The sequence below is a fragment of the Barbus barbus genome (genome assembly GCF_936440315.1).
Source record: "Barbus barbus genome assembly, chromosome: 17".
Taxonomy (NCBI): Eukaryota; Metazoa; Chordata; class Actinopteri; order Cypriniformes; family Cyprinidae; genus Barbus; species Barbus barbus.
In genome coordinates, this window is record NC_136745.1 from 15,278,687 (window position 1) to 15,302,749 (window position 24,063).

The 24,063-nt window shown below is 35.5% G+C and overlaps 3 protein-coding genes and 1 long non-coding RNA gene across 5 annotated transcripts; 1 reads left to right on the forward strand and 3 right to left on the reverse strand.

Annotated features, from left to right (window-relative positions):
• Positions 1-4,396: 4,396 nt before the first annotated feature.
• On the forward strand, positions 4,397-16,240 carry LOC306883098. 2 transcript variants are annotated; one of them, XR_013785336.1, is made up of 4 exons: positions 4,397-4,591; positions 14,179-14,301; positions 14,586-14,731; positions 15,804-16,240. It is a non-coding gene; the product is annotated as an uncharacterized lncRNA (long non-coding RNA). The 2 variants fall into 2 exon arrangements; XR_013785337.1 differs by having other exon boundaries at positions 15,866-16,240.
• LOC306883096 (saxitoxin and tetrodotoxin-binding protein 1-like) lies at positions 7,920-9,077 on the reverse strand. Its single transcript, XM_079438191.1, has 5 exons — positions 8,899-9,077; positions 8,736-8,800; positions 8,547-8,657; positions 8,361-8,465; positions 7,920-8,085 (listed from the first exon to the last, which is right to left on the reverse strand). Exons 1-5 carry the CDS (start codon positions 9,036-9,038, stop codon positions 8,018-8,020), a joined length of 489 nt encoding a protein of 162 aa, XP_079294317.1. The 5' UTR covers positions 9,039-9,077; the 3' UTR covers positions 7,920-8,017.
• LOC306883095 (saxitoxin and tetrodotoxin-binding protein 1-like) lies at positions 11,792-13,122 on the reverse strand. Its single transcript, XM_079438190.1, has 6 exons — positions 12,946-13,122; positions 12,691-12,833; positions 12,528-12,592; positions 12,339-12,449; positions 12,151-12,255; positions 11,792-11,869 (listed from the first exon to the last, which is right to left on the reverse strand). Exons 1-6 carry the CDS (start codon positions 13,060-13,062, stop codon positions 11,802-11,804), a joined length of 609 nt encoding a protein of 202 aa, XP_079294316.1. The 5' UTR covers positions 13,063-13,122; the 3' UTR covers positions 11,792-11,801.
• Positions 13,327-22,185, reverse strand: mmp17b (matrix metallopeptidase 17b). Its single transcript, XM_079438192.1, has 12 exons — positions 22,020-22,185; positions 20,154-20,495; positions 19,280-19,412; positions 19,031-19,184; positions 18,808-18,916; positions 18,542-18,719; positions 17,264-17,440; positions 17,047-17,173; positions 16,160-16,230; positions 15,826-15,975; positions 14,463-14,723; positions 13,327-14,348 (listed from the first exon to the last, which is right to left on the reverse strand). Exons 2-12 carry the CDS (start codon positions 20,319-20,321, stop codon positions 14,014-14,016), a joined length of 1,863 nt encoding a protein of 620 aa, XP_079294318.1. The 5' UTR covers positions 20,322-20,495; positions 22,020-22,185; the 3' UTR covers positions 13,327-14,013.
• Between the last annotated feature and the right edge of the window lie 1,878 nt (positions 22,186-24,063).

A 24,063-nucleotide genomic window follows, 5' to 3' on the forward strand; every position in this document is an offset into this window, starting at 1 on the left:
TCTTACTAGTTTTGCATTAGTAGGTTAGTTTTGCAGTAGTCATGCATTATGAATGGAGTTATGCACTATTTGTTATAGTGTTGATAAAAGCATAACTTCTTTCTTTCTTTCTTAATTCCATTTTAAACATCCATTAATTCAAAATATGCATTTGACTTGTCATGTGAAATAGATAGGTAAGCCTATTCAAAAGAGAATATATAAATTATTAAGCTTTTTTGTTATGGATATTTAACTAAGGTGTGGGTGAAATAATAATTGCAACATAGGTATAAAGTTGTGTAAGTGTTGAATGTGACATGCTTTCATGAGTATTATTTTTATTGTTACAATATTTGTCTCTCTTTTTGATCATATTAGTGTTCATTATTTATTGTTCAAATTTGACTTCTGCTCAGGTGAGCTGTCCTTAGCCACATGACATGGTTTTGCAATGAGAATAAGGAGGAAAGAAATACCTTCATTTAACTAAATATTTTGGAGGTGTGTGTATTTCCTGATTTTTGCAACTACAATTAAATTATATTGATGTTCACTTAATATTTAAAGAGATTCTGTCGAATATTGATCATCACATGATGTCAAAGTCCATCAGACCTATAGGATTTAATCCATATATTTAGTTTTGGCTCAGACTGGGTACTCTAACCTGGTACTCTATATTGGGTTTCTCTTTTGATTCCAAGATGCTCAGATTGCTTCCAGTACATGTCCATGTCAGACTCTGTTGGGTTGATCTCTCTCTTTCTGCAGGGTCAAATGAGATTTTTTTTTTTTTGCTATAATTATTATTATTATTTATTTATTTTTAACAGTCTGTGTCCATGGCAAGCACGACTCACTAGCTGAAGAGGTTGAGGGCATTTTTGGTCATATTGTTGAATCGGTGTGCATGCATGGTGAGGCAGTCAGGGCAGGATGGCAGAAATTTGCCTTCTAATGTGTCATTTTCTATAGATCAAAAAGACATGTAAGTCAGCAACCCTTGATTTCAGCTGAAATGGTGTTAACATAATGTGTTGAATGAAATGAATGCCTTACCAAAGAGATAAAAGGTGCTGTCTTTAAGAGTTATGTTGATAGTATAAACTTGACAGTCTCCATTTCTGAAGGAGAGAATGATCAGATTTTAAAGACATGACTCAAAATCCTGGTCATTAAGCATTATTTACAATGGATGCACAAACTGGAGGAAGCGTCTCTAATGTAAAGAATCATACACGATGTAATCGTGACAGAGGGTTGCAGGAGTTTTCGAGCCAACATCGATCCATGAGCTAGTTTGCTCTCTTCAGTGAGTTCATAAATGACCAGAGATCAGAGACACCTTCACGGACAATCCATTTCCCCATGATCTGTTATTGAGAAAATTAATCTGTAAAATTCAGACTTTAAGAACTTACGCCACCGTGGTCCATATAATTACATAAAATGTAAGCAATTTAGTTAATTTATTTAATAATAATTTATTAATTAATAATAAATTTTTTCTATATACAGTAAATTACATAAACTTATATACACAACAAATGAGGTAGTTCCAGAAACTAGAAGAAATTGAAATTAGGAATTGAAAAGGTGTTCTCAATTGAGTTCTGAATGGCACAGGACCCTGCTTTTAAAATTAGTCACTAATCATAAATTCTTCATCATAAACTACAGGTTGTTTTATAAACCTAGTGAATTGTTCAACAATCTTAATTTTTATCATGAGTAGCATATTAGTTTCACCACATTAATGCATATTTGACCCAGTTTTGATAGCAGGTCTTTGATAGCATCTGCATTTAATACTTGCACAGACTTTGCACAAGATGTTGCCTGTTCTTATAACTAGATGCAGTTGTTCTTGCTCACTCATGCTAAAGGTATAAGAAAGCTGTATAAGATCTTAAATTATACAGTAGTTACCTTCCAGGGTTAGTGGTGTTACGAGCTCTTCGCAGTCTGGTAGAGAACAGTCGAGATCACCAAAATACACATTATGAAACTTGAAGAAGATTTCAGAGTATTGTGCTCTGTAGATCAAGTAATAGTCCAGTCATTTAGTACATATCCTCTCTCTCTCTCTCTCTCTCTCTCTCTCTCTTTCTCGCTCTCAATTCAGTTCAGTTCAAATGAGCTTTATTGGGATGACTTGCACAGTATTGCCAAAGCATTGTCCATTACACGAATAAGGAACAAATGATTATATTATACATAAACAAAATAGATCTGTAAAATAATTAAGTAAATAAGTACATGTATACTTTTTTTCTTTTTTTTTCCACATACAAGAAAAAATAAAAATATTTAAGACATTGTTTTAAAAAAAAAAGCTTTGTACAACAGTACATGATCAATGATCTTGCTTCAGTTTTGTCCACTGGCTGACAGTCTTAGTTTGGGACAGGCTAATACATGTCTTGCTGCTGTTGTGATCATTTTGGAATTTTCCCCTAAAATGTGACTTAATTTTTCTGCATTTGGTGATGCTGTAAAATTTGGTTTCATTTGTTGTAATGTCAGGAAATATGTAGCTCTAATGTTGTGATGGTAATCACAGTGCAGAAATAAATGTTCCTCTGTTTCCACCTCTTTCTGCGAGCACAGTGATCACAGTCTCTGTTCTCGTGGCTGCCATCTTTGTCTGTGCCATCCTCTCTCTATAGCCTGACAGTGATCACTCAGTCTCTCTCTCTCTCTGAAATTATGCAATGGTTTCTGTGAATTCCACTTTGGCCGACTGGGATATGCAGCTGACCTTGAGTCTTTAGAAATTACACTCTCTTAAAAACAAAGGTGCTTCAAAAGGTTCTTCAAGCGATGCCATAGAAGAACCATTTTTGGTTCCACAAAGAACCATCTCTTCCTTACCTTTTTATAATATGAAGAACCTTCTTTCACCACAAAGAACCTTTTGTGAAACAGAAATGTTCTTCAGATGTTAAAGGTTCTTTATGGAACCATTTAGACAAAAAGGTTCTTCTATGGCATCGTGAAGAACCTTTATTTTTAGTACAGTCCTAAAAATACTGGACTTACCAACACAATCTCAAATCTCTCTTTCTCATATTTATGTATTTTTTGCATTTTTCTGATAAAAGTTCATGTAAAAGGTACAAATGTGAATTTATTTTCACCGCATATTAAAAACACACATAGGAGAATGAATAAAGATTTATTTATTCATTTTTTTCCACACATTGTTCTTTTTGTCATGGTGGTCCTTATAATTTTATTGCAGAAAAGGTAATGGCATGTATTATTGATCTGATTTGTCCAAACTTGGCTTCTGATCAGATGAGCTGTCCTTGACCACATGACAGAGTTCTGTGATGAGAGAAGAAAAAGGCTATAGTAGTGCAGCTGTGGTTTCACAGTAAAAAGTTAGTTTAAACTGCAATTTACAAAAAAAAAAAAAAAAACATCCAACAAACTTGTTTCTGTTTCTGTTGAATTCTATGCTTCTACTAAAATCTGTTTTGTACATGTATGTAAAATATACGGGCAAACACTGTAATAACACATGGTAAAGAGAGAGACTCACGACAAAAATCAAAGTCCATCACAAATATCCTCCACAATTTGAAGTAACTTACTGTTAACCTATTAAAAGGATAGTTCACCCCAAAAATGAAAATTCAAGTTCCTTTACTGGCATGACATTTGTGTTATAGTATTGCCAAAGCATTTTAAGTACGTGTAAAATACAGAACATAATTATACATCACCAAAGTAATAAAGGAGACATAAAAAGAGTAATACATGAGAGAAAATAAACAAATAAAATAAAATAACAGCAGACAGTATCTCTAATATTAATGATAATAATTACAATTATATAACAGAGGAATGTACACGCATGTATGTGTCGTGGTACCATCATGAACACCCATCGAAGAGAAGAAATTGTTTAATTTAAGAGTTGTTATTTTTGTTTTCTTTGCACACAAAAAGTATCCTTGTAGCTTCGTTAAATTAAGGTTGAACTACTGATGTTGTCACGAATCCTGGCCATGCTCTTCCGTTAACTCGCCACCAGATGTCACTCACTCATCATATGGACTCTCACACCACACACACACACACAGGACTCCATTTCCCATAATGCCCCATACCATGATTGATTACCCACACAGGTGTTTCTCATTACTTCTGTCTATTTAAGCTGTTCTCTCTATCACCTCATTGCGAAGTCTTGATTTGCACCGGCTGTCATTTCCAAGCGTTTTCCCTGTTTCCAGTCTCCTGTCTAGTTCCTGTTTGGCTACCCTGACCTTGGAGTGTTTATCTCGTTTATGACCGTTTTCTGCCTGCCCCGACCACTGCCTGGATATCGTTTCTGCCTCTGCCTTACCCTCAGTATTGACTCTGTTGTTGTTTGCTCCTGTTTAATAAAACCTGCAAATGGATCCGTACGCCTCTGTCTGGTTCACAACAGATGTCACATGGAATATTTAACAATGTCCTTAATACCTTTCTGGGCTTTGAACGTGGTAGTTGTGTTGCTGTCTATGGAGGGATAGAAAGCTGTTGGATTTAATCAAAAATACCTTAATTTCTGTTCCAAAGATGAACAAAGGTCTTATGGTTTCAGAACAGCATGAGGGTGAGTAATGACAATTTTCATTTTTGTGTGAACTATCCCTTTAATTAACAGGTTTTACTGTTGCATTTTTACAATATTTTACAGTTAAACTGACAATAATTTGTACAGTGTATGTAATTTGTTGTCAGTTAATTCTGATTTCGTGGTTATAATGACCTGGACATGTTCTTGACAGATTTGTGAGATTTAACTTCTGTATCTGAAATCATGTTTTATACATGTTTATTTTAGTGCTGTCAGTCGATGGTATATTTTAAATATGCAATTATAGGCATCTTTTTACTATTGTTAATGAAGACCACTATCATTGATACCAACACAGCTACTGATTTCTCTATTAAATGCATCTCTCCCTCAATTTTAGCCATTAATTATTGCCATTGAACATTACAGTACAATTGATGGCATTATTTTTAACATTTAGAGGCTCTGAAAAAATGACTTTTAATTAAAGTGAAATTAAAACAATCTTCACGTAAACTATAATTTATAAATTAAAAAATCAATAGATTAATATTTATTCAAGCAACAAAATTGATCAGCGAAGAGCAGTGGGTCTTTTGTTCTTTGATTTTACATCACTGACTCGGACTGCAGCAGGCTTCACTTTAAAAGTGTCTCTCTTGACGCAGATCCAACACGCATCCGATTTTCTCCGAACTCTTTGCTGGCAATGAATTTTTAGATCATAAAACTGTGTTCATGTAGTCTACTGTAAGGCTATAGCCAAAGGGATGCTATAGGAAAAAAAATAGATGCTGAGTTAATTTCGAAAACTTGCGTAAAAACTGGGTGAAACCCCCCCTCCCGCACAATTAACTTAATTTTGACAGCCCTAATTTTTGTACATGTATACATGAACTATGAGCTTTAGTTTCAATGAAGACTACAAGAACTAGAACCCCCAACTGACCTGTTACTCCATCATAGGAGTACTGGGTTTCTCTTTTGAATCCAAGACACTCCGCTTGCTTCCAGTGTCCATGTCAGGCTGGGTGGAGTTACTCTCTCTCTCTGCGGGAGCAAAGAACCAATAAATGAATGCTAGCTAAAATCACACGCAATCGGTCATGGAATCATTTAACGCAATGTAATGTCTTCATCTATGCCTATGGAGTTTGTGACTTACTGATGAAGTACAGAGACTTTATAGTCTCATTTTTGAATTGGTTGACGAAGCTTATGGTGAGAGTCAGCACAGGATCGCAAGAACCTGCCCTCTGATATTGTGTCATTCTCTGTGGATTAAACCCCAGCATAACATTCATTAGTGCTCAGAACCCATGAGTTTTAGAAATAAATAAGCTTTCGTTAACTTACTATGAGCATACAAGGTACTATCTTTAACAATTGTGTTGATTGTGCTAAATTCACACTTTTCTTTTCTGAGAGGTAGAGAGAAATGCCAGATTCATAATGCTGGTCATCATCGTAAAATTCATTCAATTTAGAAAAGATGTTTTAAACAGGTGTAAGGTCCACCCATTTGGCCCAAAGAAGGTATCCAAATAGTGGATGAAGGGTTCCTGCGTGTTCGGTCTTTCCGATGTGCAAAGTTCTTCAATTTAAGTTAAACTCTATAATCTGACTCCATTTTATTATTTAATCTGACTCCATTTTATTATGACCTCGTATTTAACTTGAAATACAAATTGATTGCTTGTCTATTTCTAATTAGTATTCTTCTGATATTTGATTATTCTAGTTAACTCTTGACTTTATATTTACTCGTTCATTCGGTTGCTCATGTCTCTAACAAGGATGCAACGTAATCTAGAGTCAATAATTACAGAGTAAAACAGAATAAGGTCAAATGTATCAATTTATTATCAGTCAGGTAAATACTGTATGTATTATGTCAATTACACAGCAATTCAAAGAGATCAAATCATATCAATGCAAAACATCGAATTCTCAAAGATAAATCTACGAGTAAAGAATCATACCTGACTTTATAGAAATACATAGTGTGAGTATTGAGACACCACACTACGGGCTTCTGGCTACAGAATCGCCCCGACCCTTTTGCCACATTTCCTTAAGTACTTCAGACCAGGATAAACATCCCCCAAACTGGAGACAGGAACTAACAATTGTAATTTGCAATTTAATCAAGTCGAGTTAGCACCTTTTGGGACAGAAGGTAATTTGCATGAAAACCACTGGGAACTGACCCACCTTCTACAGTATGCAAAATATCTCTGAACTCTTAGGATCTGTATTACCTTTTAGTTTACTTCTTGTAAGAATGAGACCATTGTACCAGTCACCCTGAGACAATTCAAATGATACCAAACATGACTGTAAATATAACTTGCATTAATGTAGAATTTTACATTCTACTATTGACCATTCTGAGTGAGCTGAGTGAAGGAATGGATGGGTGAGGGGAAGGAAGGGGATGAAAAGGAACTGATGCATATTTCAGAGAGGCGTTTTCCCGCATTTTCTCTCAGTGGGATGTGGAGACAGATGTCTGTATGTTAATGCACTGTGTGTGTGTTGTCCATTCAAAGTATCTGAGGTTCTGTAATTCTTACACAGGACTTACAGCATGTTCCCTTGACTGAGTGTAACGGTGTTTGCAAGAGTGCTTGGGCCAAACTCCATCCATGAGCTGTTCTTCAGGATGTTTATAAATAGCTGGTGATCAGCAACTCCTTCAAAGACAATCCATTTATTTGAATTTACTGGCTATTTATATGCATTTTTGAAGTAAATTTGGGGAAACTATATGTAAATTAGTGGTTATCAATTATGATCTATTTATCTGTTTGGAAGAAAATAAATGTTCCTTGTTTCCTTGTAGTGTTCATTTACTATCAAAGAATACATGCTCTCAAATATATTGATAACGCACTTACACTTTTATTGTCATCCTCCAGGGTTAGTGGTGTTATGAGCTCCTTACAGTCTGGCAGAGATGTCTGACTCAAACTAAACAGGCCCAAAAGGGCAGTCAAGACCACCGAAGTAGACATTGTAGAAATTCAGAAGATGATTTCAGGATTTCAGATTATTATGCTTTGTGGATCAAGTAAATAGTCCTGGTACATAGTACTGTTTTTTTCCCCTGAAGTGATGCAACAAGTTCTTTGAATTCTAGTTAACTAGAATGAATTGAGTGGGCAAAACTCTGTACTTTGGGCAACTGGGAAACACCCCTGTCAGAATGACCATGAGCTTTTAGAAATGAGGACAATCCCAAAAAATACTGAACCACACAGTCATATTTATAATAATTCATTTTCTGATTTAAAGCATGTAAATTCATGATCATATATGAATGTGAATTTTTGTTGTTATTAAACACACGCACACTCGCATATACAATAATGAATAACAAATATTCTTTATTCAATTTCACTTTCACATGTTGTTTTTCTTGTCAAGTTTTATTTGCATAAAAAATATTTCATGCATGCATTATTGATCTGATTTGTCCAAACTTGGCTTTTGGTCAGATGAGCTGTGCTTGACCACATCACAGAGTTCTGCAATAACAGAAGAAGAAGAAAAAAAACAAATTTTCTTCATGTGCATTGTTTACGCAATTAATTGAGTGTCTATTAATTCTGATTTCTTTTTGATTTGGGAGTTAAATTATGACATGGACATGGTCTTGGCAGATTTACCTGTAACTTCAATATGTGAAATCATGTTTTATACAAATGTGATATTGAATCTCACAAGACCAGGAGCTGTTTTCTCAAAATCACTACTAATAACTGTTGCTTTCAATGAAAAAGAACCTGAAACCCCAACTGACCTGTTACTCCATCATAGGAGTACTGGGTTTCTCTTTTGAATCCAAGACACTCCGCTTGCTTCCAGTAGGTGTCCATGTCAGACTGGGTTTGGTTGCTCTCTCTCTCTGCGGGAGCAAAGAAGACAAAAGATCAGTCTTGGAACACAAAATTTTAACATGATGTAATCTATGGATTTTGTGACTTACTGAAAAAGTACAGAGTCTTTATGGTCTCATTTTTGAATTGGCTGATAAAGTTCATGGTGAGACAGTCAGGACAGGACGGCAAGAACTTGCCCTCTGATACTGTGTCATTCTCTGTGGACAAACATAACATTCATTAGTGCTCAGAACCAATGAGTTTTACCTGGAATAAATAAGCTTTTGTTAACTTACCATTGGCATAAAAAGTACTATCTTTAACAATTGTGTTGATTGTGGAAAATTCACACTTTCCTTTTCTGAGAGGGAGAGAGAAATACCAGATTCAGAATGCTGGCCATCATAATGAAGAAATTAATTCAGATTAGCAAAACATGTTATAAAAGGACAGTCTTACAGCATGTTCCCTTGACTGAGGGTTAAAGTGTTTGCAAGAGTGCTTGGGCCAAACTCCATCCATGAGCTGTTCACAGTCTTCAGGATATCTGTAAATAAGTGGTGATCAGCTATGCCTTCAAGGAAGATCCATTTACCCATGATCTATTTGGAAGAGAAAAGAAGTTGTGAAATTTAAGACCCTTATATAATCTCCAGTAGCATTAATTTACTGTAAAAGAATACTTGCTCTAAAATATATTAATAACGCACTTAAACTTGTTTTGTCATCCTCCAGGGTTAGTGGTGTTATGAGCTCCTTACAGTCTGGCAGAGATGCCTGACTCAAACTAAACAGGCCCAAAAGAGCAGTCAAGACCACCGAAGTAGACATTGTAGAACTTCAGAGGAGAATTTCAGATTATTATGCTGCATCAGCTGGAGAACAAGTACTTTATATAGAACAGCTTATCACATATCAGCTGGACGTTCTGAAATGATGCAACAGTTTGCTTTTGTTTTTTTGTGATGCCAGAACCAGTAAATTGAAATGAATTCAACGGGTAAAATTGTGGACTTAAGGATCAGGTAATTCCTGAGGTGACACAATATGCAAGTAATTGTGAAATTAAATTATGTTCTTATTTTTCTTTTTATTGGAACAGTCTTTAGGTACATGTTTAAAAAAAGAAACTTGAGAAACTTGAGAATTTGTATTTATAAAATATGAAAAATAATAGTATATATATATATATATATATATATATATATATATATATATATAGTGGTGTGAAAAAGTGTTGGCCCCCTTCCTGATTTTTTATTTATTTGCATGTTTGTCAGACTTTATTTTGAAAGGATATATGGCATACATAAGAAGTGCAGCCTTCTGCATTTCAGTACAGTAACTGTTATCCAAACTGTTGCCATAGTTTACATCAGGTAATACTAACAGAGTGGACTGTTATATTGACAACATGACTAAGCATTTTGCCTATCTTGTTTGTGAACAATGACACAAGGACATCAGGCATGCGAGAGGATTTTACCCCCGCTGCCTGGCCAGGGCCAGTATAGCCTGTGATGTTGAAGAGGTTCTTTGACCTGTTCCAGACCAAAGACGGGATACTGGGGCAGAATAATTGTTTTTGTTGTTTGCTGTATTGTACTGTACTCTGAGGAATAAAACATTTGGGGAGTACCACAAGCAACACTTATTACCGTTTTTGTAGTATTGTTTTGAATTGATCTCATCAGTGTGTAAAACTGTTCTGTAGTGTGTGTGTTTTTGACTGTTTGTGTGTCATGTCTGAGAGCAAAGTTTGGTTTTTCAGCAAGATTGAGTTGTTTTGAGTGGATAGCTTCATTTTGACCTGAATATAGGAAGTTTGGGGAATTGAGTTAGAAGTTATGGATTCGTGTTTACTGTTTTGAGAACATGAGGCATAGTTTCAAGAAATGTGTTTAAGCAATTGAGAAAAACTGTAATAATTTTAAGGCATCGGGTTTCCTCAATTTTTTTTAAGTAAAGTCAACTAATCGCTTTTTACAGTGTGGGTGAACTACCCCTTTAAACATATTTTGCCTTTAAAGCCAGCATGAAACAGTTTTCAGAATTTACTTCATTACTACATTACTTTGTTAACATTTACGTTAAAGCATAAATACATCACATGACTCTTGTTCACATATTTCCTCAGTCTAGTTAGTACTTGCTGGCAAATGTTAAAGCCAGTCTGCAGATTGTGGGCAGTCAGAGTTAATGGATTTCAAATATCAAACTATTTTAGCCCATATTAGAACACATAATGTATTTATCACGTGCCTCTTATCAACGAGGCTCATGTTTCTGCATTTCACACCAGTTTTCACACTACTTGAAATTCTGGAAGTGTGTGATCCTCGGTCATTTAGTTTATAAGTAGCGAAGTAAGTTCTCTTTTGCGTCTTATCCTGCTTGATAGCGTGTTCATATAGTTTACTGTAAGGCTATAGCCAAAGGAATGCCAGGAAAAAAAATAGATTTGGGTAAAAATGGGTAAAATCCATTTTCTCATGATCTATTGTACACAAAAATAAAAATGAAAAAATAATCTACAAAATTCAGAATTTAAGAACTAGCCTCCTTTTAATTGAGAATTATTCAATACATTACTTTTAATTACATTAAATAAAATCACAAATTGAATTGACTGGTTATTTATATTGATCAATTTTTGAGGCTAATTTAGGATAAATATACAGTATGTAAATAAGTGATTACCGATTATGATCGATTTATCTGTTTGGAAGAAAATAAATGTTTTTTGTGTCCTTATAAGGTCCTGTAGTGTTCATTTACTATCAAAGAATACTTGCTCTCAAATATATTGATAATGCACTTACACTTTTATTGTTATCCTCCAGGGTTAGTGGTGTTATGAGCTCCTTACAGTCTGGCAGAGATGCCTGACTCAAACTAAACAGGCCCAAAAGAACAGTAAGGACCACCAAAGTAGTCATTGTTGAACTTCAGAAGAGGATTTCTGATTATTATGGTGTGTGGATCAAGTACTTTAAATAGTCCTGGTACATAGTACTATTTTAGGACTAGGTTTTTTCCTGAAGTGATGCAACAGGTTCTGTAAATTCTAGGTAATTGAAATGAATTGAGTGGGCAAAACTCTGGACTTTGGACAACTGGGAAACACCCCTGTCAGAATGACCATGAGCCTTTAGAAATGAGGACAATCCCAAATAATACTGAACATACAACATAATTTTTATTGTCTGAAAATATTTAAAGCATGTAACAGGTACACACACACACACACAATGATGAATAACAAATATTCTTTATTCAATTTCACTTTCACATGTTGTTTTTCTTGTCATGGTGGTTCTTACGAATTTTGTTGGCTTAAAAATGTTTCATGCATGCATGCGCTATTGATCTGATTTGTCCAAACTTGGCTTCTGGTCAGATGAGCTGTGCTTGACCACATCACAGAGTTCTGCAATAACAGAAGAAGAAGAAAAAAAAATCAGTTTTCTTAATGTGCATTGTTTTTTAAATTAATTGAGTGTCTATTAAATCTGATTTATTTTTGATTTGGGGGTTAAATTATGACATGGACATGTTCTTGGCAGATTTACCTGTAACTTCAATATGTGAAATCATGTTTTATACAAATGTGATATTGAATCTCACAAGACCAGGAGCTGTTTTCTCAAAATCACTACTAATAACTGTTGCTTTCAATGAAAACTACAAGAACCTGAAACCCCAACTGACCTGTTACTCCATCATAGGAGTACTGGGTTTCTCTTTTGAATCCAAGACACTCCGCTTGCTTCCAGTAGGTGTCCATGTCAGACTGGGTTTGGTTGCTCTCTCTCTCTGCGGGAGCAAAGAAGACAAAAGATGAATGTCTTGGAATACAAAATTTTAACATGATGTAATCTATGGATTTTGTGACTTACTGAAAAAGTACAGAGTCTTTATAGTCTCATTTTTGAATTGGCTGATAAAGTTCATGGTGAGACAGTCAGGACAGGACGGCAAGAACTTGCCCTCTGATACTGTGTCATTCTCTGTGGACAAACATAACATTCATTAGTGCTCAGAACCAATGAGTTTTACCTGGAATAAATAAGCTTTTGTTAACTTACCATTGGCATAAAAAGTACTATCTTTAACAATTGTGTTGATTGTGGAAAATTCACACTTTCCTTTTCTGAGAGGGAGAGAGAAATACCAGATTCAGAATGCTGGCCATCATAATGAAGAAATTAATTCAGATTAGCAAAACATGTTATAAAAGGACAGTCTTACAGCATGTTCCCTTGACTGAGGGTTAAAGTGTTTGCAAGAGTGCTTGGGCCAAACTCCATCCATGAGCTGTTCACAGTCTTCAGGATATCTGTAAATAAGTGGTGATCAGCTATGCCTTCAAGGAAGATCCATTTACCCATGATCTATTTGGAAGAGAAAAGAAGTTGTGAAATTTAAGACCCTTATATAATCTCCAGTAGCATTAATTTACTGTAAAAGAATACTTGCTCTAAAATATATTAATAACGCACTTACACTTGTTTTGTCATCCTCCAGGGTTAGTGGTGTTATGAGCTCCTTACAGTCTGGCAGAGATGCCTGACTCAAACTAAACAGGCCCAAAAGAGCAGTCAAGACCACCGAAGTAGACATTGTAGAACTTCAGAGGAGAATTTCAGATTATTATGCTGCATCAGTTGGAGAACAAGTACTTTATATAGAACAGCTTATCACATATCAGCTGGACGTTCTGAAATGATGCAACAGTTTGCTTTTGTTTTTTTGTGATGCCAGAACCAGTAAATTGAAATGAATTCAACGGGTAAAATTGTGGACTTAAGGATCAGGTAATTCCTGAGGTGACACAATATGCAAGTAATTGTGAAATTAAATTATGTTCTTATTTTTCTTTTTATTGGTACAGTCTTTAGGTACATGTTTATCAATTTTTTCTATTTTCTTTTTTTAAAGAAAAATGTTATTTATAATATATGAATAATAACAGAATACATAAAATATATTAAATCAAATTTACAGTGCATTTTTATTTAATTACAATAGAGTTTGTTCTGTAAATGACACTTTACTGATCTTTACAGATCCTTCCATCCGCTCGGTAGTATATGTTATTTGAAAAAACCTATTAAAACTATGAATAAATCACATTATTTTATGAAATTTGCTCTCTGTATCTTCATAATCAAAACACTGTATGAATATATCATTACACATTTCAATTCTAGCACAATATTATTTGAAGTCTCCATAATCTTTAGTGAGCTGACAGACTCTGAACTGTAAATCATTAACATCAGTTCATTTGTTGATGTTTGTTTTGTACTACATGAGGTTTGAAATGAAAGATAAGCATTAAAAGCAGTTTTAGCAACTAAAACAGGAATTAATAGAGATAGAAAGTCAGTAGTTTGGTAAAACTGCATGTAACAACACTATGAAGGTTATTAATCTCAGAATTTAATTTCAGTCAAATGGTTGTTATAAATCTTCTTACCAACTATTTTAGTCACTTTCTTCGGTCAGAGATTTTTATTTTGGGGTATGACTGTGTAAATTTGGATGTGGAAAATATTAAATTGATGGATGTCAAGTCCCAGTGATCAGAAATAAAATGGGCAGTAGTAAAATAGGTTCACTTTGAGTCACTGCACTGTTTAGACATGGACAGTCCCAGCGAAGAGGTTGATCTCTTTCGGTTTTTTCTTTGTGAATGATCTGGTCGATTATTCTTTGCTCTTTCTGCTCACGAAGCTCCTGCTGACCATAGTGAGAGATCAAAGAGATGTCGCCGGGGCTGTAAGAGGACGGCTTAGGGCAGTCCAACCAATCGATGGCCAGAAGCCGAGGGTATCCTTCTTCAGGGGCGGAGCCTGGGTGAGTAAATTTCCAGTAGGAATTGCCTTTGAAAATGTAGGTTGAACCTGATTGATATAGAGAATTAAAAAATCAGCACCGCTCTAAAACACTGTCACACACATATATTCACAGTGCAGCATAATGTATTTTTAACTAAGCTAAGTATTGAAGCATCACACCCTTAAAGTTTCCAGTCCTTTCTCTCTCGCCGTCATTCTCCATGATAAGTCCATTCACTCCTCCTTCAATGAGCTCTTTCCAGACTTTGCTTTCCTCTCCTTTCTTTCCATTCTCTCTCACAGATCCCCACACCACACCCTGCTTTGGGTCCCAGTGCAATCCTTGCCACCCTCCTTCTGAGTCCTCAGGAGTCAGAGTAGACAGAGGCTGAGGGAAACCCTCTTGGAGTGACAGATCCTTAAACAGCCAAACCTGGGAACCTGCACATGTATGTTCAGTAGAGCGGTGTCAAACTGATGAAAACTTGCACATAAAAATAGCAAGGGTGTAGAAATCTGTTGTCCGTGTAAAGTCAATTCTGAGAATTATAAATGTTAGAAATGCATTGCTGAAACATGTCACAAAGACTGTGAACTATATAGTAATCAATTGTGGAGTTAGACCGTTTAACAGTTTTTCACCATTTTCGTGATCAGGATTTTTTGGGCGGGGCTAAATCATGACTCGATGACGCAATCGAGCCACCGCGCTGTAGTTATTAGGTGTATTTGACTTGAAGCAACGCTGCAGACCGATCGGTGTGTCAAAGTACAGTGAGAGCTATGGAGAGCAGATGCTCCTGATGCTTTTGAATCGTCATTACCATTAGTTACTACAGCCTACAGTTTGCTAGCTCAAGATTTTGATACCTTATTTTATTTCTTGGCGGTTTTAGCATTCAAATTTGGCTGGGTGGTTAATAACACATTTGTCTGTGGTGTGACAAACTTAACATTGACTTTACACAGACTTTAAGTGAAAATGTAAGGTATTTTTACAGTAAGTGCAAATAGCCCATCTTGTTGGCAAAGGCTATTTAGTCTAGCTCTGCCCACCAGACAATATAACAAAAGAAACCCATCTAACGGGAATAGTGGCGTGGAAAGTAAGGATAGTTGATCATCTCAAGTTTGAATCCACTTTTACTGATCCCATTCCCATGCATATCACAGATCAGAAGTTGGATGCTGTGTTCTTGTGTTGTCAACATGTTGTATGAATATACTGCATGATGTTTTATACTGTAACTGTACTACAGTACATTATGGTGCAAATATTATCCGCCACTAAGTATGAATAGCATCCAATGCCATTTACACTAAGTGAAAATAGCATCTTGCCACTATTTATACTTTGTAATTTACTACTATTTACCCAATTTGCACTTAACCTCTGCCATATTATAATTATCTACACTGGGGGCAAGTAAAATAAATCTCTTTAAATTACATAAATTAACTTTCAAAAGTGCGGTGCACAATTGTTTGTGATGTGATTTACATTTACATTTATTCATTTAGCTGATTGTGCTGGGAAACTGACCACTGATGAAGATGATGGCATGATCCGTGTGTCTTTCCAGAACCGCTCGCAGTGGAGGAAGTGAGGAAGGAAGAGCCGACCAAAGTCTCTGTACAGGAACAGCCCTGACTGACACCAGACCACCTCTGCTCACCCTCCACATGTTCTGCCCTGAAAAATGCATGAAGAGAGACATAAAAATTATGAGAAAAAAATGCACGTATAGTGACACTGGCTGGATGGATAAAGAGTGTCACAATAACAAGAGTACTAAGAAGATGACAACACTAAAAGTGGAGGAAGTGTTAATATACTAAATAACTCCATAAATTAGTTAAAAGCTTCAAGTATCTACCTTTAAAGAAGAAGATCTCTCCTCGAATCTTAGCAACTGCATCAAAACTGGTGTTACAGCGATCCACAGAACTTAAGACAAAGAGAGACATTTCAAAATATGATTTTTCTCTTCATTAACATGTATTGAACATTTTAACAAACTTGTTTTGGTTAATAAAAAAATAAAACAACCAAGAAACATGACTTTGAATATTCAATAGTTATACACCCAAAAGTGAAAATTCTGTCCTTATTTACTTGCCCTCAAGTTGTTCCAAACCTGTATGAGTTTCTCTGTTCTGTTGAACACAAAAGAAGTTATTTTAGCCATTGACTTCCATTGTATGGAAAAAAAAAATATTTGGAATTTTATGGCTATCGGCCATACAATGTTTTACCAATATCCTTCAAAATGATGACAGAATTTTCAATTTTGGGTGAATTATCCCTTTAAACATCTTTTGACTTTAAAGCCAACATGAAACAGTTTTCAGAATTTACTTTGTTACTACGTGACTTTGAAACTTTTTGATACACCACATGACTCTTGTTCACATATTTCCTCAGTACTTGTTGGCGAAAGTCAGAGCCAGTCTGCAGATTTTAGGCCGTCAGAGTTGATGGATTTCAAATATCAAACATACTTTAGCCCATATTAGAACACATAATGTATTTGTCATGTGCTTCTTACAACAAGGCTCATCACACTAGCTTTCAAAATAAAGTCTGGTAGTGTGTGATCCTCGGTCATTTAGAATATAATGTCCAGTTTTTCTCCAGTTATTCCTATAAAATCTGTTTAGATTTGTATGTGTTTTCCAGTATTTGTCACAATAATAAACATGCATTAGTATATAAGCTTGATTTTAATTTGATGTTGAATTCAAAAGCTTGATCCTTTCTTACTTGTCCAAATGACTGTGAGCGTGTCTGTACATGTTTGTGAGTCTGTGTACTCCTCCATGTCGGTGACGCAATTGAGTCTCCGTCACAAGAAGAGGTCTGTCAGTTGGAACATGGTTTCCCCTCTCACCTGAATTCACAAAAAGACACACATGTGGAAAAGATACTTTGAGTAAATTGCCAAACAGAGATTCCAAACAAGGCTTTTAATGACAGTTACCATAAAGGGCTGTGATGTGTTGAAGGTCATGATGTCCCAGGCTGAAGTGTAGTGGGTCTCCTAGGGGCCCCTGGTAGTATGGACGCATTACAGATTGGCGTGCGGATGAATGGGTCAGTCCGAGGGCATGGCCAAGCTCGTGCACTAGCACAGTGAACAGATCTGTGCCCTCCGTTGCTGTGTATAAATGTGCACACATGTTGAATTAGGTTATGATCAATACTGGATATATATATCAGCTGATATTGAATATTTAACCCTATTAGACTAAAGGTCTACTACGGTATCATATATGATACGCAAATTTCTAAGGCCTCTAAATTTGTTTTCGTATGTATGAATGTAATAACAACTTTTACATTGTTACAATATTGCAAGGTGAAGTTTCGGTACATTGCTTTGCAACGATTTGTATCGTAAAAAGCGCTATACAAATAAACTTGAAGTTACTGGACTGAAGTAATTTGGGTTTATTTGACTATCCATACATCATTTTTTAAAAATGATATTAAAATTGTATCAAATATGATACACCAGGGTTCTGAGGAATGTCTCATTCATCATTGTATTGCATTGCATTATGTTTTTCCCCCAACAATAAAAACTGCAGATCTTTGATCATAAAACTAAGCATTTAAATCGTACTAAAACATATTATTGGAAGATACAGAGTGAGAACTGATATCCATTTTACGTAAGTAGTTTGCTATAAAGATCTCATTGATTGACATACAAGCTATCCGAATTTCATCTTACTTTTTGGCTATAAAAATATAAGCAACTGCCCCAATTAGCATATTTGTGTTCAGTTTGGGCCTCTGAATTAGTACAAGCTCCATATTTTCCTTATGTATAGAATATGATACTCAACAAAAAGTATTTTATTTTTTGCTTTTTTTTTCAGATTTGTTTTTTAATATATATTTTGTCTAATGCTTTAATAAACTTTAATAAACCATAATTTCAAATGTCAGACTATAAGGTTAATTGTGCTTATCTTCCTCCTATTTTACAATAAGATTAAGTAAGTGTTAGATGATGGGAAAGCTAATCTTAAAAAAAAAAAAAAAGTATAACTGTAATCTTTAGCAAATCCCAAATTGAATATTTGTCTTTAATATTGTACATTATAAATCTGTAAAACTTAAATTCACTTGTAGCAAAAAAAAAGTTTTTATTTTTGGCCATAGCATGAAAATTATTGGCCTGTACTGTCCTGTTGGGTTTTACTTTGGCTTTGCGCATTATTCCTTACCTTTCATTAATTTGCAGAATTACCTGGTTGTCTGAAGGCCCATTCCTCCTCTGCATCCAAGTGAACTCCACCTGCCCTGTCTGGATCTGATGGAAAGAAGGCATGGCCAACAGATCCACCTGCTCCATCAAAGGGATATCCGTCTCCATGGGAACCGCGCAAGAAATCTATCTGGAGATCCGCCCCCTCTGGTCCTCGCACCTATTTGAAATAGTTCAACACATAGTCTGTGAATTTACATGAACACAAATGTATTCAAAAGCACTGGCTTTTAAAAAGCAAGCACAACCTCATGGAATTCAAGTAATGTTGGGTCGGCCCACACTCTGAGTGCATAGTACACAAGGGAGCGAATCATTTCACGGGACAGTTTAGAGGATGCGGGGTAAGAACGCAGCCTGTGGAAAAAAAAGAGAGAATAAAATACATTTGCTGAGGTGTTTTTTAATCTTTTTCTTTGCTGGATGGAAAATCAGGAAGAAAAACACAACTGGTAAAATAATCAGGCTAACCTCCAGTTGATATTTCTTCTTGTCCAGGTTGAAGCTGCTCTTTTCATCCTTCGATTTTGCATATCACTGTGTAATGCTGATGTCTGAATGGTTTGGTCATCATCGTCCGGAAGCGAGCACCGGGGTGTCTGCATCAGTTGAACAGTCTCTTCATCTGTGACAGGAAGGTAAGGGTAAAAACAAAGGCATAAAAGAGTTATGAAATAAGATTTAGATTTAAAAGAGTGGGGGACATACTGTTTTTCATACCTAACACTCCTGTGTCATTCAAACCAGCAAACCTCTGCATTTTCTTCACTGCTTGAGTGACAGCGGTCCAGGTCTGTAACTGACCTGTAGAGGGATCAGGGGGTGGGAGGTATCCATACTTCGTGAGCCAATCCTACCAAACAGAACAACATGAAACCATATTCAAAATACATATTCAAATACACTACCGTTGAACATTTTGAAAGAAATGTATGCTTTATTCAGCAAGGATGCAATCGATTGATCAGAAGGGACAGTAAAAATTTTTACATTATTACAAAAATATTCTATTTCAAATAAATGCTGATAAATTCAATAGTACTGACCCCAATCTTTTGAACAGTAATTACAAATGAATTTCTAAGCATTTATGGGAATTGTAGTAAATTATTAATGCAGTGGTTAATGATTAAAAAACAGTTCATGTATATAAATGAATACAGATTACAATATTTAAAAAAACAAAAGTATTGAAAAGTATTCAAATTTACCATGAAAGCAATATAAAAATGCCATTTGCAGCCTAGTTTAGTTCTATAATATGACAATTAAAATTTTCAAAACAGGAAAAATTTATTTTATCCATCCTGTTTTTTTCTTTCTTAATTTTATATATTTTTTAAACAAGATTAGTAATGGAGAGCGGGATGTCCCCAAAAATGCAAACTCATTTTACACGCAGAACAGATTATTATTATTTTTTCTTAATAATTATGAAAATAAACTGAGAAAATGTGCACAAATGAATCATGCACAATAAGAAGCATAGGGTCAATTTTATGTTGACTTTTAATAGAACAATACAACACTGAAGAATCTTTTCCAGCTGCAGGTGAGACTGTAAATCATATGAAACTTTCAAACACATTCTCACCACAAGTTTGATGCTCTCATCTTCTGTGGGTAAGACAGTGGGTAAAGTAGTAGATGTAACCGTGCTCGTCAAAGTGGTTGGCAATGTATCTTTATCAGCCGTTACATAAACTTCCACTGTATGTTCACACATGTAGAAGATAACTGCTGCCCAAAACATCGCCATCATACTGAGAGTGCGTACATCATCTGCTTGGAATAGTAGAACTATGAAACCAGTACTGTTGATAGAGATATGCAAATCTCAATCCTCCTTAGTCACGTGATTTCAGTGACATGATCTTTGCTGAATCGGAGATGGTGGCCTCTCTTGTGTTGAGGAATTGTAGGATTGATGCCAGCACTGTAAATGCACAGTTTGGAGTGGTGATTATACAAGATTGTGTTCTATAGTATTCTAACCAATGACAACAACAACTTTATATAAGATGATAAATTAAATCAGTAGTTCACAAATCCCATAAAAGTGAGGACTTCTTTCAGTCCTAAAATAATTACTTTACTTCACTACACTGCCATCTGCTTTGGTTGTAAAGCTGCCTGCATGATTGAATTGCAGATGGCTATCAAAGAGAAAAGGATGAAGAGGCTACAGAGGTTTGATGTGTTTCGTTTTAAAGGAAAAGCGGACAAGCACAACGGATGTGACTAGGATGTGAGGCTTTAATTAAATTAGCAGGTGCAATTTCATTAAAGAAATGAGACAGTGTGGGAGAAGGCGGGATGGGGGAATGGGGCATGGAAAAGAAGAGTTATGGAATAATGGAATTAAAGGAAAACACTGCCAGCCTCAGAGGACAAAGTCAGAGGGCAGTGTACGAAAGGGAGGGAGACTTACGGGAAAAAGGGAAAGAGACACATGTATGCATGTAAATATGTGGATTCATTAGTGTCTGGGAGATGAGACACTGACCCAGTCACAGAAAGACAGTAGGGGAGAACCTACATAAACGTGACGCTCAATAAATGTAATAACATAATGCATCGGCATGTCATTTATGATATGCAATTCAATCTCTCAACCTTAACCTCCCAAAATATCTGACAGTTCCAGATGGAACTGTGGTGGAATTTGTCAAACACACAGTAAATTTAATTAAAATGTAATACTTTTATAACAATAAAATTAATAAATATAATAAAGTTTAATTTTTTTATTAGTAGTAGTATTAATAACAATATATTAAATTATTAACTGTTTTGGATGAAAAATGTAAACAAAAATGTTGTTCTTAAGTAACTGTTTTAGCATCATCATTTCATTTTGCTTCGTATCTATTTTCAATATCAACTTGTTTACATGTGATCTGAAGACGTACTCAAGTCTGTACTCTATAATATGAGGATATATAGAATTTAAGAATGTTTTAAACCATATATAGACATATCTGCATTTTGTAGACTACATTATGAAGCTTTATCATTTACTGTTATCATCACATGATGTGACTATAATACAGACTAAGTGACAAGAAAGAAAGAAACATCAGTCTTTGTTCTTCTAGTTTAACTGTATAATCAGACTTATGTTTTAAATTTAATTGATGCAGGTAAAATATGTTTGAGGCTAAATTTCAAAGCTTTAAGATAAACATTTTCTAAATACTTGAGCAAACACGAAAAAGCTTTAAGAGCATGCATTCATTCAACTCTATAATTTACACCACAATAATGGAGGGAAAAATCAAGAGAATTTAGAAGACATAACAAAGGATTCAGAATCATTTTAATCTTTAATAACTGTGTAAGCTCAAGATAGTCAGACTACAACAAAGAAAACTTACAAAGAGTTACAGTTTTTTTGCAAAGACAGAATTAATGCAGTGAATGATGTTATTCAAAACAGAAACAAATGGGACATGCTTACCTTGCTCACAACTTCGGTCCTCCTTTGCACTCGCCTGCTCTGTCCTGCTGCCTTCCTTCTCTGTTCCTGAACAGATGTGTTCCCCTCATCTCCTCAATGCCCCCCCCCCCTCTCCTTCTGCCTCTGCACTCGCACAATGGACTCCTAATACCCTCAAAACGTACTCAACCCACCCCTGCTAAGTGCATCGGGTATTTGCTCACTCTCTCTCTCTGTGCTTGAAAGATACCAGTGTGAACAAGCCTCTTTATATCCAGCGAGGAGATTTAGAGACATGCTTAGTTGCACATCCACTCTGTCAAATTTCCTATATGCTTCATGCTCAAACCACTCAAATGTCTCATAGATTTCATCACCTGCAAATGGAGGAAACACTAACGTGATTCTGAACACAAGATAAACACTACATATTTATATATGGATCCTTAAATGTGAGATCTAAGTCAACTACCAGATTAGGGTTTCACGTTATCTTTGGGCTTGTGTGTAGTTGTGGATATGTTGGGATGAAATCCTCTTAACGAAAGGATTAAAAAAATTTTAAACGAAGATTTGAACAGATCTAGCTAAATGCATTGTTGCTGTCTAGTCTGCTATCACATCAGACTGAGATACACAACTTCTTTGGGACAATTTCTGTATTTAAAAAATTGTAATGTTTGTTGGCGCATATAAAATTAATAAAATCCTGGGATTTCTGTGCAGGGGTTAACTTGTTCAAACTTGTATCATTGCAGAAAGCACATTTCCAGATGGGCTATCTGTCTTTTTCGCTGGATAATACTGTGGGGAGTCCCAAGGGAATAGCCGGATTGGAAAAGCATACTTACAAGGGCAACTGAGGCGTGTGCTGAATGTTTATATTGTAACTTGACCTCCTGATCTGGTAAACTTCTCAGAGTATAACCTGTCAACTGGCAAACTGGCCAAAAACCTTATCACCTCAGCGTTCTATCTTATTGAGATATTACAGCTTTTAATAACTTTAAAATTGCGTTTACTGGGCATTTGAGTTATTTGACAAAAACTTTCCAGAGAGAGAGAGCAGCATGCAGCATGAGTAAAGGATGCATTATTGCCTTGTTGCCCTGCTGATGATTTAGACCCGCAGGTCAAAGTGTGCAGCCTAGAGGGGCAGATGTGTTCACTGTATTTTTAGAAAGATGCACAAGGCAGGAAGTTTATCTGTGAATGGATGTGTGTGCTCAATAAGAGAGTCATCAAGAGCCACAAAAGGCCAAGTGAACTTCCTTGTCTCCAAGACAACTGAGATGTCTTCAGAGGAACTCTGCAATACAGATATTCATTGTGCGCTCAGGACATGGGCCTCAGCTTCATTCTCACAAAGAATGGCATTGGAATTTCTTACTATGGTCACCTCTGACTAATACCACAAAATATAGACTCCCAGTGAGTCACTCATCCTTCTGTTTAGAGAAAAGTATTGTATTTCACTGTTTAAAAGTTTGGGATCAGTAAGAATTGTTTTTTTAAAAGAAATTAATAGTTCACGGACACATTTAATTACTTTACAGTATAAGCACATCCTGAAAAAAATCAAGCAGCACAACTGTTAAAAAAAGTTTCTTCAGCAGCAAATCAGCATATTAGAATGATTTCTGAATAGGGGTGTAACGGTTCACAAAATTCACGGTTCGGTTCGATACGATACAGCGGTGTCACGGTTCGTTACGTTTTCGATACAACAAAAAGAAATAAATGCCAGAAATTTAGTTTTTGTTTTTTTACAAATGTTTTATTTATTAAAACTATTATTTTACTTTGAACAATGATGGAACTTGACCCATCTTCTGGGGTGTCTTCTTGTCAGCACAAAAACAGCTCCGGTTTGAAGTATTCCAGCTGATGTAGCCTATTGTCATGTATAAGATTAATTATTTCCAATAAGTTTAAATAGATTTTTACCTTTTATGGGTATTTTATTTACTTTATAAAGCCTTTTTTTCTGAAAGTATGTATCACATTTTGAGTCAGTTTTTTACATTTAATCAGTCAATAAGACATTTGGGCTGTTACCAAGCTA